Source organism: Dermacentor variabilis, chromosome 4 (genome assembly GCF_050947875.1).
Source record: "Dermacentor variabilis isolate Ectoservices chromosome 4, ASM5094787v1, whole genome shotgun sequence".
NCBI lineage: Eukaryota > Metazoa > Arthropoda > Arachnida > Ixodida > Ixodidae > Dermacentor > Dermacentor variabilis.
The window spans coordinates 44,225,128-44,238,630 of record NC_134571.1 but is presented as its reverse complement, the minus strand read 5'-3'; the positions used below and the strand labels follow the sequence as shown (position 1 = coordinate 44,238,630).

The window sequence follows — 13,503 nt, the reverse complement described above, 5'->3', positions numbered from 1 at the left end:
TTGAAGTCCATGATTGACTTAATTTAAATGAAGCCTGGCGTTAACGCGCCGTAGGAAACGCAATGAGCGTGATGGAGACTTTCACGCCAGGCGTCACTCAGGTCAAGTCATGCATGGATTTCAACTTAAGTTGCGTTCTTGAATACGCCGTATAATAACAACATAAATAGGTGCAAGAACTCTGTTTCCTTTCACACTTGGACAGTTAACGTCTGCGCAGTTCTAACGATGCATCAATAAATATTTAAAATCAGACGCTACGCATCGCCGGTGCTAGTATAACAAAACTTGACCTTGAGATTGGTACCAATTTCGTTATCGGCAGACAACGCCATAAAGTGACTAATAAAAGAAGCCGCCGAACGCTTGCATGTAGACGCCTAAGATTTCTTGCTGCGCCGAGAACCTTTACATTAACTTTTATTTGTGCTATAGACAATCACAGCACCACTTGTTTTCCTTGTGCTAAACACGAAATTCCTCTGAAGAATGTATTAATCAAAGTCGGTTGCAAGAACGCCAAGTTTGAATTGGCTCCACGTTCGCATCCGCACAGTGTTTACCACGTTACAACACGCCAAGGAGTTTCTCGAATATTGCCGACGTATTGGTCAAACATCTATGCTGCCAACAACAACAATGTGTCGATTGGTATGACAGATTTCGGCAACAATTAAAAAAAGCACTCGAACACGCACGGCGGGTGCCCATCAACACTACGCTATGCTCTTTTATCTTTCTCATTTCCTTTTAGTGAGCAGCTGGCGCCTCGCTTCGGCAGTGAACGATTGGCGAAAAGTGGCACGCTACACTTTTATGCAAGAAAGCATCTGCAATCAGGAACGATACAGCAGGCACGCGGCGGCGTCCTCCTTTGCTAGATAGCCTCCGGGAACGAACTGTGTGCAGAAGGAGCCACGCGCTGAAGAACTTCCAGGCTATGTCTTGCGTTGTTATCGCGCGGTATATACGCTACCGCCATGAGCGCTGCGTCTGACTCTCATCGACGAAACCGCCTCTACACCGTGCGTTATTTACACGTTATCGTTTGTAATAAGCATCGATGATTTCTCTGTCACGTATCCACGCCAGCGTGCCCATCTGACGTGCGCAACAGAGCTTAACAGTTTTGTAGCACTCATCGCAGAACGTTCTGCGGTGAGTCCCATCGTCTCATCACAGAAATCTTGTGGTGGAGACGGAGCAAGATAAAATTAAGCAAGCCTGTGGTGCCGTTTGTGCTTAGCAGCCATAAGGCGCCTTGGAGAAAACAGTAAAACTACAGCGAAGCGAGTGGTTTCCGACGAACGTGGAAAGTTCATTACGTAAAGCAGTTACTGCCTCTGTTTATTCTTCCCGAATACACCTTAAGAGCAGTGCGCAAAGTCTTTGACACAAACCGGAGCTTTCAACGAGCGACGTGAGCACCATTTTTCTGCGCTGGAGACGGTGGTGTTTGAACGATGATTCTTCCTGCACCGAGTCGATCTGGTGCAAATAGAAATTCGACGACTGCGCTAAACAGCTGAGACCCGCGAGAGCAGCGACCGCTGATCCGGCGGGAGCGGCGCGAACCGATAGGGCCCTGAACTAAGGGCTCCACCCTATCCGAGGAAGTCGCCACACCTCATTAACAATAACTGTTCGCTCTCTCTCTCTCTCTCTCGTATGATAACTGGAGCTCGCTCCGAAACGATATCGCGGACGGATATATAAGCCGGCGCACCACGCCATCCTTCTACTGGGTGCCTCTCCCATGCATTGGAGCACGTGTTTATAATGCGCGTTTGTTGCCCCTCTTTATCCTCCATCATTTTCCGAACCTCGTCTTTCCAGTTCTCGACACGTTGTCCAACATATCTCTCTCTATATACAGTGAAACTGATCTTCGCAACCTTGCGGTAATCGTTGCTTTATTGCCCAGCTGTTGCTAATTATTTTCCCGATGCTTCATTGTCTGTTAGCTTTATATGGTCATGACTATATAATATAATATAATATGAAATATATATATATATATATATATATATATATATATATATATATATATATATATCATAAGAAGCCAACAAACACTGACACCAAGGACAACATAGGGGAAATTACTTGTGCTTATTAAATGAAATAAAGAAACGATAAATTAATGGAAATTAAAGTGGATGAAAAAACAACTTGCCGCAGGTGGGAACCGAACCCACAGCCTTCACGGTAACTCAATTGATAGAGCATCGCACGCGATATGCGAAGGTTGTGGGTTCGGTTCCTACCTGCGGCAAGTTGTTGTGTCATCCACTTTAATTTCCATTAATTTATCGTTTCTTTATTTCGTTTATTTATTAAGCGCAAGTAATTTCCCCTATGTTGTCCTTGGTGTCAGTGTTTGTTTGCTTCTTATGATATGAGTAATAAAAATCGGGCCCCTCGGTTAACCCCATTTCTTCTCGTTTATATATATATATATATATATATATATATATATATATATATATATATATATATATATATATATATATATATATATAGAGAGAGAGAGAGAGAGAGAGAGAGAGAGAGAGAGAGAGAGAGCATCATACAGTCTAGGAAAAGAGCGCGTGCGCTTGAATGTCACGTAACTTCAAACTTCCGCTAGCAGAGCTCATAACATGCTTGATGTGCACGTGCGTCGCATACCATTTTACTAACAAATAGCGCCACCCAAATTTCGATAGGCCCAAAAATGAACGTTTTCGATCAAACAAGCAGAAAGCAGCTGTGTAAACATCGATTTCAATCTCGGCAAGAAATCGCCAAGCCGTTGAACTTTATTTGGATTCGTGTCCTGCGATCGCTCTGCATCCGGACACAATATCTCACAGGCGAAATTCGCGCGAGGACGTAAGAGCAAACATCAGAAACAAACTTTTACGAGATGAAAAAAAAAGATAAGAAGAGAAAGGACACTGTGGCATAGTGATCGTCCGGGATACGAGGCAAATAAAGTACGAATCGAGAAGCTTACATATAGAGCATCGCACTGAACTCGTGCACTCGGTACACACCGTTATCTCTTTTTCGAATTTCCAGTTTGAAAATGGCCGCCTGCCAATTACATCTTGGGGCCCACTTCTCTCGTAAAAAGTTGGAGGAATTCGGAATCCACTTTGCTTTTCCAAACGTCTGTATTATTTCTTGTTTTACTAAAGAAAGGTTAGAGTTTGAAGAAGAAAGGCGTCCTGCTTCTAAGCCAGTGGCAAACTGCATAATCCCGCCGGCAACATCTGACGCTGCAAGCGGCCTCAAACAAACAAACTAACAAACAAACAAACAAACAAACAAACAAACAAACAAACAAACAAAGAGGTAGTTATACGCTGCGCGTTGTGTCCCTTATGATAAACATGGTAGTCTAATTGCTCTCGCATGAGTTGCATGCATTTAACGCCCGCATATATTATGTGTACTCACGATGTAGATTGCAGTGCTGTACATCGTCATCATGCATTTGCATACGATACACTCGCCTCACGGAATGTGTGTACAGTTGGAAAAAATTGAAACGCGAACATAACAAAAAGAACACAAGAAAAGAGCGCCCGTTACGCGCGATGATTTCCAAATGAGATGTTCAAGCACATCTCAGGCGCTTTTTTTTTAAAGTAAATATACCGTCGTACCAAACCTGTGCGCTGAATTCCTAATCACCCCCAGGTCACAATCGCTTGAAAATGGGAAAAAGGACAATAGACTTTATTGTGAACTTGTCATCTTAATTTATGCTGATGATAAATGCCGGCGACGCTTGCTATATAGGGGCCGCGAAGAGCGAGCAAGCTCATGTCAGATTCTAATCCCTTCAGTCAATTTTGCGCGGTGTTGCGTTTCGCCTGCGACACGTGGTTTTGCCGGCGCGACTGCGGCGGGGCGGCAGACATTTTGGCCCGATCGTCGTCGCCGCAACACTCATCGCCAGGTGTTTCCAGGCGCGACTGCGGCGATGCGACCGCCTAGGGATCATCCTCGCATTCCAGTCATTGTGCCCGAAACAGGCGATGCCAAAGCAGGGATCTCATTCCAGTTATTGGGCCCGAAACAGGCGATGCCAAAGCAGGGATCTCGTTCCAGTCATTGTGCCCGAAACAGGCGATGCCAAAGCAGGGATCTCATTCCAGTTATTGGGCCCGAAACAGGCGATGCCAAAGCAGGGATCTCGTTCCAGTCATTGTGCCCGAAACAGGCGATGCCAAAGCAGGGACCATCCTCTCATTACAGTCATTGTGTCCGACCGGCAGCGCCACGACAGGGTGCTACGAGATCGTGCTCAACATGGTGCTACGGCAGCGCTACGACAGTGTGCGTCACCATTAGCCCATTGTACATTCACGTGCTCGTCTTTTGAGGGGTTCCTTCTTGCCCTCAACTGCGAGAGTATAAAAACAGCTGCCCCCGGACGCCAAAAGGAGGGCTCCGATTTCTTCTGTTGAGTGAAGTGCTCTCCCGTCTCTCTACTTCGGTCAAACCTGACCGCCAACTCTTTGCGATGTTAAAATAAACAAGTTGTTTCGTTGTTACCAGTCGACTCATGCTTTGCCGGGACCTTCGGATGCTTCCAGTTGTACCCCAGGCCGCCAGGCCAACGCTACCCTTGGGGCTTGCGACCCAGGTACAACCACGGGCGTCAGCGCCGAGTTCCCAACAGATCGTACCAGCAGTCCGATCCGAAACATCTGGTTGGCAGCGGTGAGATCGCCTCCGACGTCAGACAACTGTCTGCCAGCGGTGAGATCGCGACAACGGAGGCCAGCAGCGAAGAGATGCAGTTGACTGTATGCTGAGCAGCTCAACGACGATCCGGGAGCAGTGCAACGAGCCCTGTGTGACGACTGGTTGCCTGCAGCGGAACGACTGCGCGGAATTCCTGCCTGCGAGGTTTGGTGAGTGCGGGACTTTCTTCTTCTGAGCTTTGCCAGGCTTTTGTTAGTGTTAGAAACAGAGCTGGTAATTGTGGTTGTCGTTGCTGCCGGGTTAGTTTGCGGCAAGACAATAGTAAGCAGTAGAGAAAGCAGCATTCAGAGCAGCCATGGATTTGAAGTCGTTGCGCAAACCGAAATTGTTGGAGCTTGCAAGAGAGTTGGGTCTGGATGTCTCAGACAAACTAAGAAAACCTGAACTGCTAAAGGCTATTCTTGAGTTAGAGGCTGAGGATGACGAGCTGTCGGAATGCCTTGAGACTATTGAGGAGAGGTCAAAAAGACAGGAGCGCGAACTTAAAGAGCAAAAAGAGAAATATGAGCGCGAACTTAAAGAGCAAAAAGAGAAACAGGAGCGCGAACTTAAAGAACAGAAAGAAAAAGAAGAGCGTGAACGTAAAGAACAGAAAGAGCGAGAGCAACAAGAGAAAAAAGAAGAGCGCGAACACGCTTTGGAAATGAAGCGTCTCGAGGTAGAGATGGAACGCGCTCGTAATGGAAGTCAGGCACACGGTGCAGGAGAACGCGTATTGTTCAAAATGACGGACCTGATGCGGCCGTTTAAGCTTGGAGAGGACATTGGTTTGTTCCTGGTTAACTTTGAGCGAACGTGCGAGAAGCAGGGGTTCTCTCGGGAAACGTGGCCACAGCGCTTGCTCACTTTGTTACCCGGCGAGGCGGCCGACGTAGTCGCTCGCTTGGATAGAGAGGAGGCAGAGGATTTCGACACAGTGAAATCGAGTCTTCTAAAAAAGTACCGGCTGTCTGCGGAGGCGTTCCGTCGGAAGTTTCGGGAAAATGAGAAAGGCAGAAGTGAGTCATATACAGAGTTTGCGTATAGGCTTATGTCGAACATGCAGGAGTGGCTCAAAGAAGAGAAAGCGTTTGGTGACCACGATAAAGTTCTGCAGTGCTTCGGGCTAGAACAGTTTTATAGTCGGTTACCGGAGAACGTGCGATACTGGGTCTTGGATAGGCCAGACGTTTGCACGGTGGCTAAAGCCGCTGAGCTAGCCGAGGAGTTTGTGACGCGTCGGGCTCGCGGAGCTAAGGACGGTCAAAAGGGTGAATTTGGCTCGAAGTTTGAGAGGCCGAAGTTCACACCCATGAGAGCAAAGGAGGACACGCGTAGTGCGGATGCGAGCGAAAGCAGTCCGACCAAACGTAAAGAGACGGCGGCAGCCAAACGCAGAAAGCGGTTCGAGATGAGGCGAGCGCGCTTGTGTTATACGTGCCAGAAGCCGGGTCACTTTTCGGCGCAGTGTCCGGAAACAACACCAAAAGTTGTGTTTTTTTCAATAGGCAGCACTGACGAGAACATGAAGCTTCTCGAGCCTTACATGCGAGACCTCCTCGTGAACGGGAAAGAGTGCCGAGTGCTTCGCGATTCCGCAGCTACGATGGATGTAGTTCACCCGTCTTACGTAGAACCCCATATGTTCACGGGCGAGTGCGCATGGATCAAGCAAGCCGTGGAAGCTCATAGCGTGTGTCTGCCGGTAGCAAAAGTGCTTATTGAAGGACCTTTCGGAGCGCTTGAGACAGAGGCGGCAGTGTCATCTATGCTGCCACCCCAGTACCCGTACCTATTTTCAAACAGGTCCGATCACCTCCTGCGCGAGAAGGGGCTTTTGTTTGGTGAAGCTAGTGTTCAGGCCTTAACCAGATCGAAGGTTCGGGAGCTCGCTGCAAAGGCGGTAGTTGCGGGGCCGACGTTATCAAACAACGAAAAAGGGTCAGACGCGCAGCAAGCTGATATTCAGAGCACGCCCGAACTGAATAAACTTGAGTCTGTAACGTTAAAGGCACCAGATACCGGAGAGGAAAATCCCGATGCGGGAAAGTTAGAAGAGCTATCTACTGATTTGCTCATCGCGCCTACGTCAGACGGACTTGATAGGTTGCTAAAAGTCAGCCGGTCGGCTTTGATAGCCGAGCAAAAAAAGGATGGCAGCCTGGAAAACGTGCGCTGCAATGTCAAAGAAGGTATCGCCAGGAAAACTGCGCGTTTTGTGGAAAGGGGTGGAGTCCTGTACCGGAAGTATCTAGACCGCAGAGGAGTGGAGTTCGATCAGCTGGTCGTGCCTCAATGCTATCGTCAGGATCTGTTGCGCTTGTCACACGGGGGTTCGTGGTCCGGACACCTAGGAGTTAAGAAAACTAAGGACCGTCTCTTGCAAGAGTACTATTGGCCAGGGTGTTTTCGGGACGCAGACCATTTCGTGAGGACATGTGACACTTGTCAGCGGGTGGGCAAACCAGGGGACAAATCGAGGGCGCCGTTGAAATTGGTACCTATCATTACGGAGCCTTTTAGACGGCTCGTTATTGATACTGTGGGACCTCTGCCGGTAACAGCCACGGGGTACAGACACATTTTGACTGTGATCTGCCCAGCGACAAAGTTCCCTGAAGCAGTGCCGCTTAAAGAACTCAGCTCAGTTGAGATAGTTAATGCACTACTGTCCATATTTGCGCGAGTTGGTTTCCCTGCGGAAATCCAATCAGATCAGGGCACAGTGTTTACTAGCGCTTTGACGACAACTTTTCTCGAAAGGTGTGGGGTAAAGCTGTTACACAGCTCAGTGTACCACCCACAGTCGAATTCCGTTGAGAAGCTCCACTCCGTCATGAAGCGCGTGTTGAGAGCCTTGTGTTTTGAACATCAAACTGACTGGGAGCTGTGTCTGCCTGGGGTGATGTTTGCTTTAAGGACCGCGCCGCATGCGGCTACGGGGTTTTCGCCAGCTGAACTGGTGTACGGTCGCTCGCTTCGATCTCCGCTTCGCATGCTTCGAGAATCGTGGGAAGGTAGGGGCGACGACCCAGTCGTGGTGGAGTACGTGCTTAAGCTCCTCGAACGCTTAAGAAGGGCACAGGAGTTGTCAGGTGAAGCAATGGCAAAGGCCCAGCAGAGGGCCAAGGTTTATTATGATCGGACAGCCAGGGCCCGTCGTTTTGAGGTTGGCGATGAGGTCATGATATTGCGCACATCGCTAAACAACAAACTAGACGTGCAGTGGGAGGGCCCAGCACGAATTGTTCAGAAACTGTCGGACGTTAACTACGTGGTAAGTCTGCCAGGAAAGCGGAAAGCACAGCAAGTTTACCACTGTAATCTGCTCAAACCTTATAGACAAAGGGAAGCAGTGGTGTGCATGATGGTAAACGTTCCTGAAGAGCTTCCGGTCGAGCTTCCGGGACTAGGCTCAGTGACGAACAGGGAAGACACCGGTCAAGTCATTAGTGACCTTATCAGTAAAGCGCCGCTGTCGCCTGAGCAGAAAACCGAACTACACCAGCTATTACAAGAGTTTCAAGGTCTGTTCTCTGAGAGGCCTGGTAGGACTTCTGTACTTACTCATGATATAGAACTTACCTCCCCAGAGCCAGTACGATCCAAGGCGTATCGGGTGTCACCCCGCCAGAGCGATATTATGGAGGCTGAGGTAAAGAAAATGCTACAGCTCGGTGTTATTGAGGCAGGTGAGAGTGATTATACCTCCCCTTTGATTTTAGTTGAGGTACCGGGCAAGGAACCTCGTCCTTGCGTCGACTACCGCAGGCTTAATTCCATCACTAAGGATCAAATTTATCCGATCCCTAACATCGAGGAGCGCCTTGAGAAAGTTAGTAGCGCTCAGTTTATTTCCACCCTAGATCTTGTCAGGGGTTATTGGCAGGTTCCACTTACAGAAGAGGCTAGTAGGTATGCGGCGTTCATTTCACCAATGGGAACATTCCGTCCTAAAGTGTTGAGTTTTGGTTTGAAGAACGCGCCATACTGTTTTTCAAGTCTCATGGATAAAGTGTTGCGGGGACAGCAAGAATTCGCTTTACCGTATCTAGACGACGTAGCGATATTCTCCGCATCCTGGTCTGAGCATATGACACACTTGCGGGCAGTGCTAACCCGCCTGCGCGAAGCGGGCTTGACAGTAAAGGCTCCTAAGTGCCAGTTAGCACAGGCCGAGGTTGTCTACCTCGGTCACGTGATTGGTCAGGGTCGTCGCCGCCCCTCTGAAATAAAAGTGGCCGCTGTGCGAGACTTTCCGCAACCGCGCACCAAGACCGATATTCGGTCGTTCTTAGGTGTCGCCGGCTACTATCAGAGGTACATCCCTAGGTACTCTGATATCGCGGCTCCCCTGACGGATGCTCTAAGAAAGACAGAGCCTCAAACAGTCGTCTGGGACGAGACCAAGGAAAGAGCTTTTAGCGCCCTAAAGAGTGCCCTAACAAGCCAGCCTGTGCTACGATCGCCAGACTATACAAAAGAGTTCATTGTTCAGTGCGATGCTAGTGAGCGAGGCATGGGCGTTGTACTGTGCCAACGGGAAAATGGAGAAGTAGAACACCCCGTCCTGTATGCTAGTCGTAAGCTGACCAGTCGTGAGCAGGCGTATAGCGCCACCGAGAAAGAGTGTGCATGTCTCGTGTGGGCCGTTCAGAAATTGTCATGCTATCTAGCCGGCTCGAGGTTTATCATTGAGACGGATCACTGCCCTCTCCAATGGCTGCAGACCATCTCTCCAAAAAAATGGCCGCCTCCTGCGCTGGAGCCTCGCTTTACAACAATATTCCTTTGAGGTGCGTTACAAAAAGGGGAGTCTCAACGGTAACGCCGATGGCTTAAGTCGAAGCCCCTAACGTAGGAATCAGCCTCAAAATTGTTTGTTACTGATGTTTTTCTTCCTGAGGCAGGATTTTTTTTTAACATATTGCTTTTGTTTAGTGTTTCAAAGTGATGATATGCTTTCTAGTGCAATTTTTCAATTTGTGGACGCGTTCTGAGTGATGCTAGACTACTGTAAGGAACTAGGCAGTGGTATAAAAAGGGGAAAGAGCCTGGCAGGGCTTAGTGAGGGTTGTGCCGTGCTTGCTGACTGAGCGGTTGAGTTTCAGCGTAGTTCTAACGCTTGCCGGGAACGAGAACAAAAATGTGAACTCTCCCGAAGTCACTTTGCAGTGTCCCGTGCGAACCTGAACGAGAGAACGAGGCCTTCTCTGTGCGCTGCGCTCAAGAAACGTCGAGGGACGCCCGACTTCGGTTATGAGCATCATCGAGCGACATCCCTCCGGACAGCGGATGCAGTCCCCTGTCCATCGGGATCTCCTTCCCCCGGCGGGGCGGTCTGTTGCGTTTCGCCTGCGACACGTGGTTTTGCCGGCGCGACTGCGGCGGGGCGGCAGACATTTTGGCCCGATCGTCGTCGCCGCAACACTCATCGCCAGGTGTTTCCAGGCGCGACTGCGGCGATGCGACCGCCTAGGGATCATCCTCGCATTCCAGTCATTGTGCCCGAAACAGGCGATGCCAAAGCAGGGATCTCATTCCAGTTATTGGGCCCGAAACAGGCGATGCCAAAGCAGGGATCTCGTTCCAGTCATTGTGCCCGAAACAGGCGATGCCAAAGCAGGGATCTCATTCCAGTTATTGGGCCCGAAACAGGCGATGCCAAAGCAGGGATCTCGTTCCAGTCATTGTGCCCGAAACAGGCGATGCCAAAGCAGGGACCATCCTCTCATTACAGTCATTGTGTCCGACCGGCAGCGCCACGACAGGGTGCTACGAGATCGTGCTCAACATGGTGCTACGGCAGCGCTACGACAGTGTGCGTCACCATTAGCCCATTGTACATTCACGTGCTCGTCTTTTGAGGGGTTCCTTCTTGCCCTCAACTGCGAGAGTATAAAAACAGCTGCCCCCGGACGCCAAAAGGAGGGCTCCGATTTCTTCTGTTGAGTGAAGTGCTCTCCCGTCTCTCTACTTCGGTCAAACCTGACCGCCAACTCTTTGCGATGTTAAAATAAACAAGTTGTTTCGTTGTTACCAGTCGACTCATGCTTTGCCGGGACCTTCGGATGCTTCCAGTTGTACCCCAGGCCGCCAGGCCAACGCTACCCTTGGGGCTTGCGACCCAGGTACAACCACGGGCGTCAGCGCCGAGTTCCCAACAGATCGTACCAGCAGTCCGATCCGAAACAGCGGTACCACCGGAATCTCCTGGTATGCCGTCAACTTCGCGTGCGTGAATTGAGCCACAATTCGCGCAATGCTACAGAGCTCCGCGTTACAATATGGTTTGCAATCATTGATAAGCCAAGCGCATTATTGATGCTTCTGAAGTCCCATAGGCCGCTAGTTCACAATTAACCCGCTTGTCTTTCTTTTCGTTCTTTTTTTTAAAGCTGAAGCCTGAAACAATTCTCAACTACGTCGATAAGCCCGATTTCGCATCTTTGACCAACATGCCACCTTACAACCGAAATCGTCGAATTGCTGAACACGTCATCACGTCACTCACCCATCCGCTTCTTTTGGAGACTCGCATCCTGATGGGAGGGCAGCAGTCGTCAAGTCTTTACGCACACCAACGACAAGGAAAGGAAAGCAATTGACGTTCCTCGCACGAGATGACCGCGTGCTCGGGCGCACACCAGGCAAAACGCAGGCTCGTAGGTATAAAGCACGTTCTTTCAGGTCCCCCGTGTGTTGAAGCGCGGGGCGGGAAGGCGATTTGTGTAGAGCGTACGCTCGCGCGCGCGTTTTCTTTTCTTCTTTTTCGCGCTCTTTTTCACCCGAGGCTCGCGGTCACGAACGACGCAGAGGTTCACGAGCTGGCCGGTGGGTCGGTCCTTCCGGGCACTCCGCACACCTAGCCGACTATCCCTTGACGGGCGTTCAGAGCGCGCTTCTTGTGCAGTTTTTTGCCCTAATCGCGATTCCTTTCACCCCCCTTCGTCCTTCTCTCCCTCTTTTCGACCGGCCTTTGAGACACTTGTTACTCTCACGCCCTGGCCTCCTCCACTTCCCCCTCGGCTGCCCACTTTCTCTCTCTCTCTCGTGGCCCCTTCCCCACTCTCTCCTCTGCTCTCTCCCTTTCCAGTGAGCCCCGTTCGAGTGGACGGCCTTGACTGTCAGAGTCATTGGAAGCGCATGTCCTCTCCGCACGGTCGCCTACCTTCGGCGACGTCGGAAGGACCGAACTTGGATCCGTTGAGATAGCCGGTGATGCGTATCAGGAAAAGAGGTGAAATTGGTGTTTTATTTTCGGACTTACGGGCGCGTTTACGCTGCCGCCGACTTGCCGCTACCACCGCGGAGCGAGCGGGGTGCCCGATATCTCAATGGCATCGGGGCTACGCGGTGCCAGTTGATATTATTTTTCCGACGCGCCGAGAAGATAAAAGGAGCTATCACCTTGGGTGCTGAGCGTGCTTACGCATTCGCGCACGCCTGTGTCCTTGTTGTGAGAGACCGAGAGAGTGGTGCCGCCTTCTTCCTGCAACGTGACAGTGGGGAAATGAGCTCGCGCTCTCGCGTTTTTTTGCGTGGCGAACCGTTAGGCAATCGGTTACGCAGTTGTCACCGAGCCTGCGCGCTCTGCGCGTAATGTAATCCGGTCGGCCGCCTTCCGGTGGCTTCGACCGTCGCTGCACCGCCAGGCCTGGCGTAATAGCGTCTAGACGAGCATTCAGTGTAAGCAAAGCATGTGTTACTAGTGCGTGAACTTGTGAGCGCCATGCACGGTTTGACGTCGAGAGTAGAAACGACAGAAAACACGGGACAACGAAAAAATAAAAAGTGACTCCGTAAGGTATGGTACTACAGCCAGAGTCTCTCTAGCTAGCTTTTAGAGCCACGTATAAGTAGGTAGTTATGGAAAAGAAAAAGACCGACCACACTATCACACGCACGACGATTCGGTACGTGATCCTTGTAAACAATAATAATGCCCACGTCATTGAGCAACTTAAGTTCTCGCTGAGTTCCTTCAGTCCTCGCTGTCAGGGCACCAAGGAATATTTTAATTCTGTCATTAACTTTCTGTACTTCTTCCTGCCTTCCTTACGGAAAATTGTCATGCCACATAAGCCCCGTATTCAATAGAATCGCCGAAAATCACGTACGATACATGTTTGTCCATGCTGTAGAAATAGCAAGAGGTCGTTAAATTGCAGTGACCTTTGTAAACGCGCGCAGAGGAAGGAAATGAATAAAACGCCACACTCACACAACGTGCCACAGCTAGACCCATCAAATGCTACTCACAGCGTCTCTATCGGTCTTGTAGGCCAATGTCTCGCAGGAACGTGGGAAGCTCGGGCGCCACTACCCAATTCTTTATTGGAGACACGCGCTTGGAAAACGACATGTCATAGGGTATGGAAAGTCGTTTGTAGAACCCGGGTATAAGCGCCTCGCGCTAATGCTTTCCACTGCGACAGCAGCGCCACAGCACACAGCCAAGTGAGCGGTGGAAGCAAAATGGGAGTTGCACGATGTACAGGGTGGTCCGTGGTTAAAAAGAACATTTGCGTACACAGCACATTTTCCTCTCTCGCAGGAGTACAACCGGCTAGGTTTGCAACATATTACTTGTGGTTCGTAGCTCTGACTCCTTTGGACACACCTGTGAAGTGCAAAGACATTGCTTCCGGAGCCACTTGCAGCTGCAGGGCACCAGCAAAGTGAGCGGCACAAATTTCAGTGTTGCCTTTAATGGTAGAGCGCACGGTAGATTGGTCCCGTCGTGACGCTTTTTATCACTAT

The 13,503-nt window shown here is 50.0% G+C and overlaps 1 protein-coding gene across 1 annotated transcript in view; it reads right to left on the bottom strand.

Moving 5' to 3' along the window:
- LOC142579039 (retinol dehydrogenase 5-like) overlaps positions 1 to 11,639 on the bottom strand; it is a 68,478-nt gene extending 56,839 nt beyond the window's left edge. Inside the window, exon 1 of the mRNA XM_075688846.1 lies at positions 11,255 to 11,639. Coding sequence (XP_075544961.1) covers positions 11,255 to 11,281 — 27 coding nt within the window. The 5' untranslated portion in view covers positions 11,282 to 11,639. The remainder of the gene's footprint in view (positions 1 to 11,254) is intronic.
- Positions 11,640 to 13,503: the final 1,864 nt, after the last annotated feature.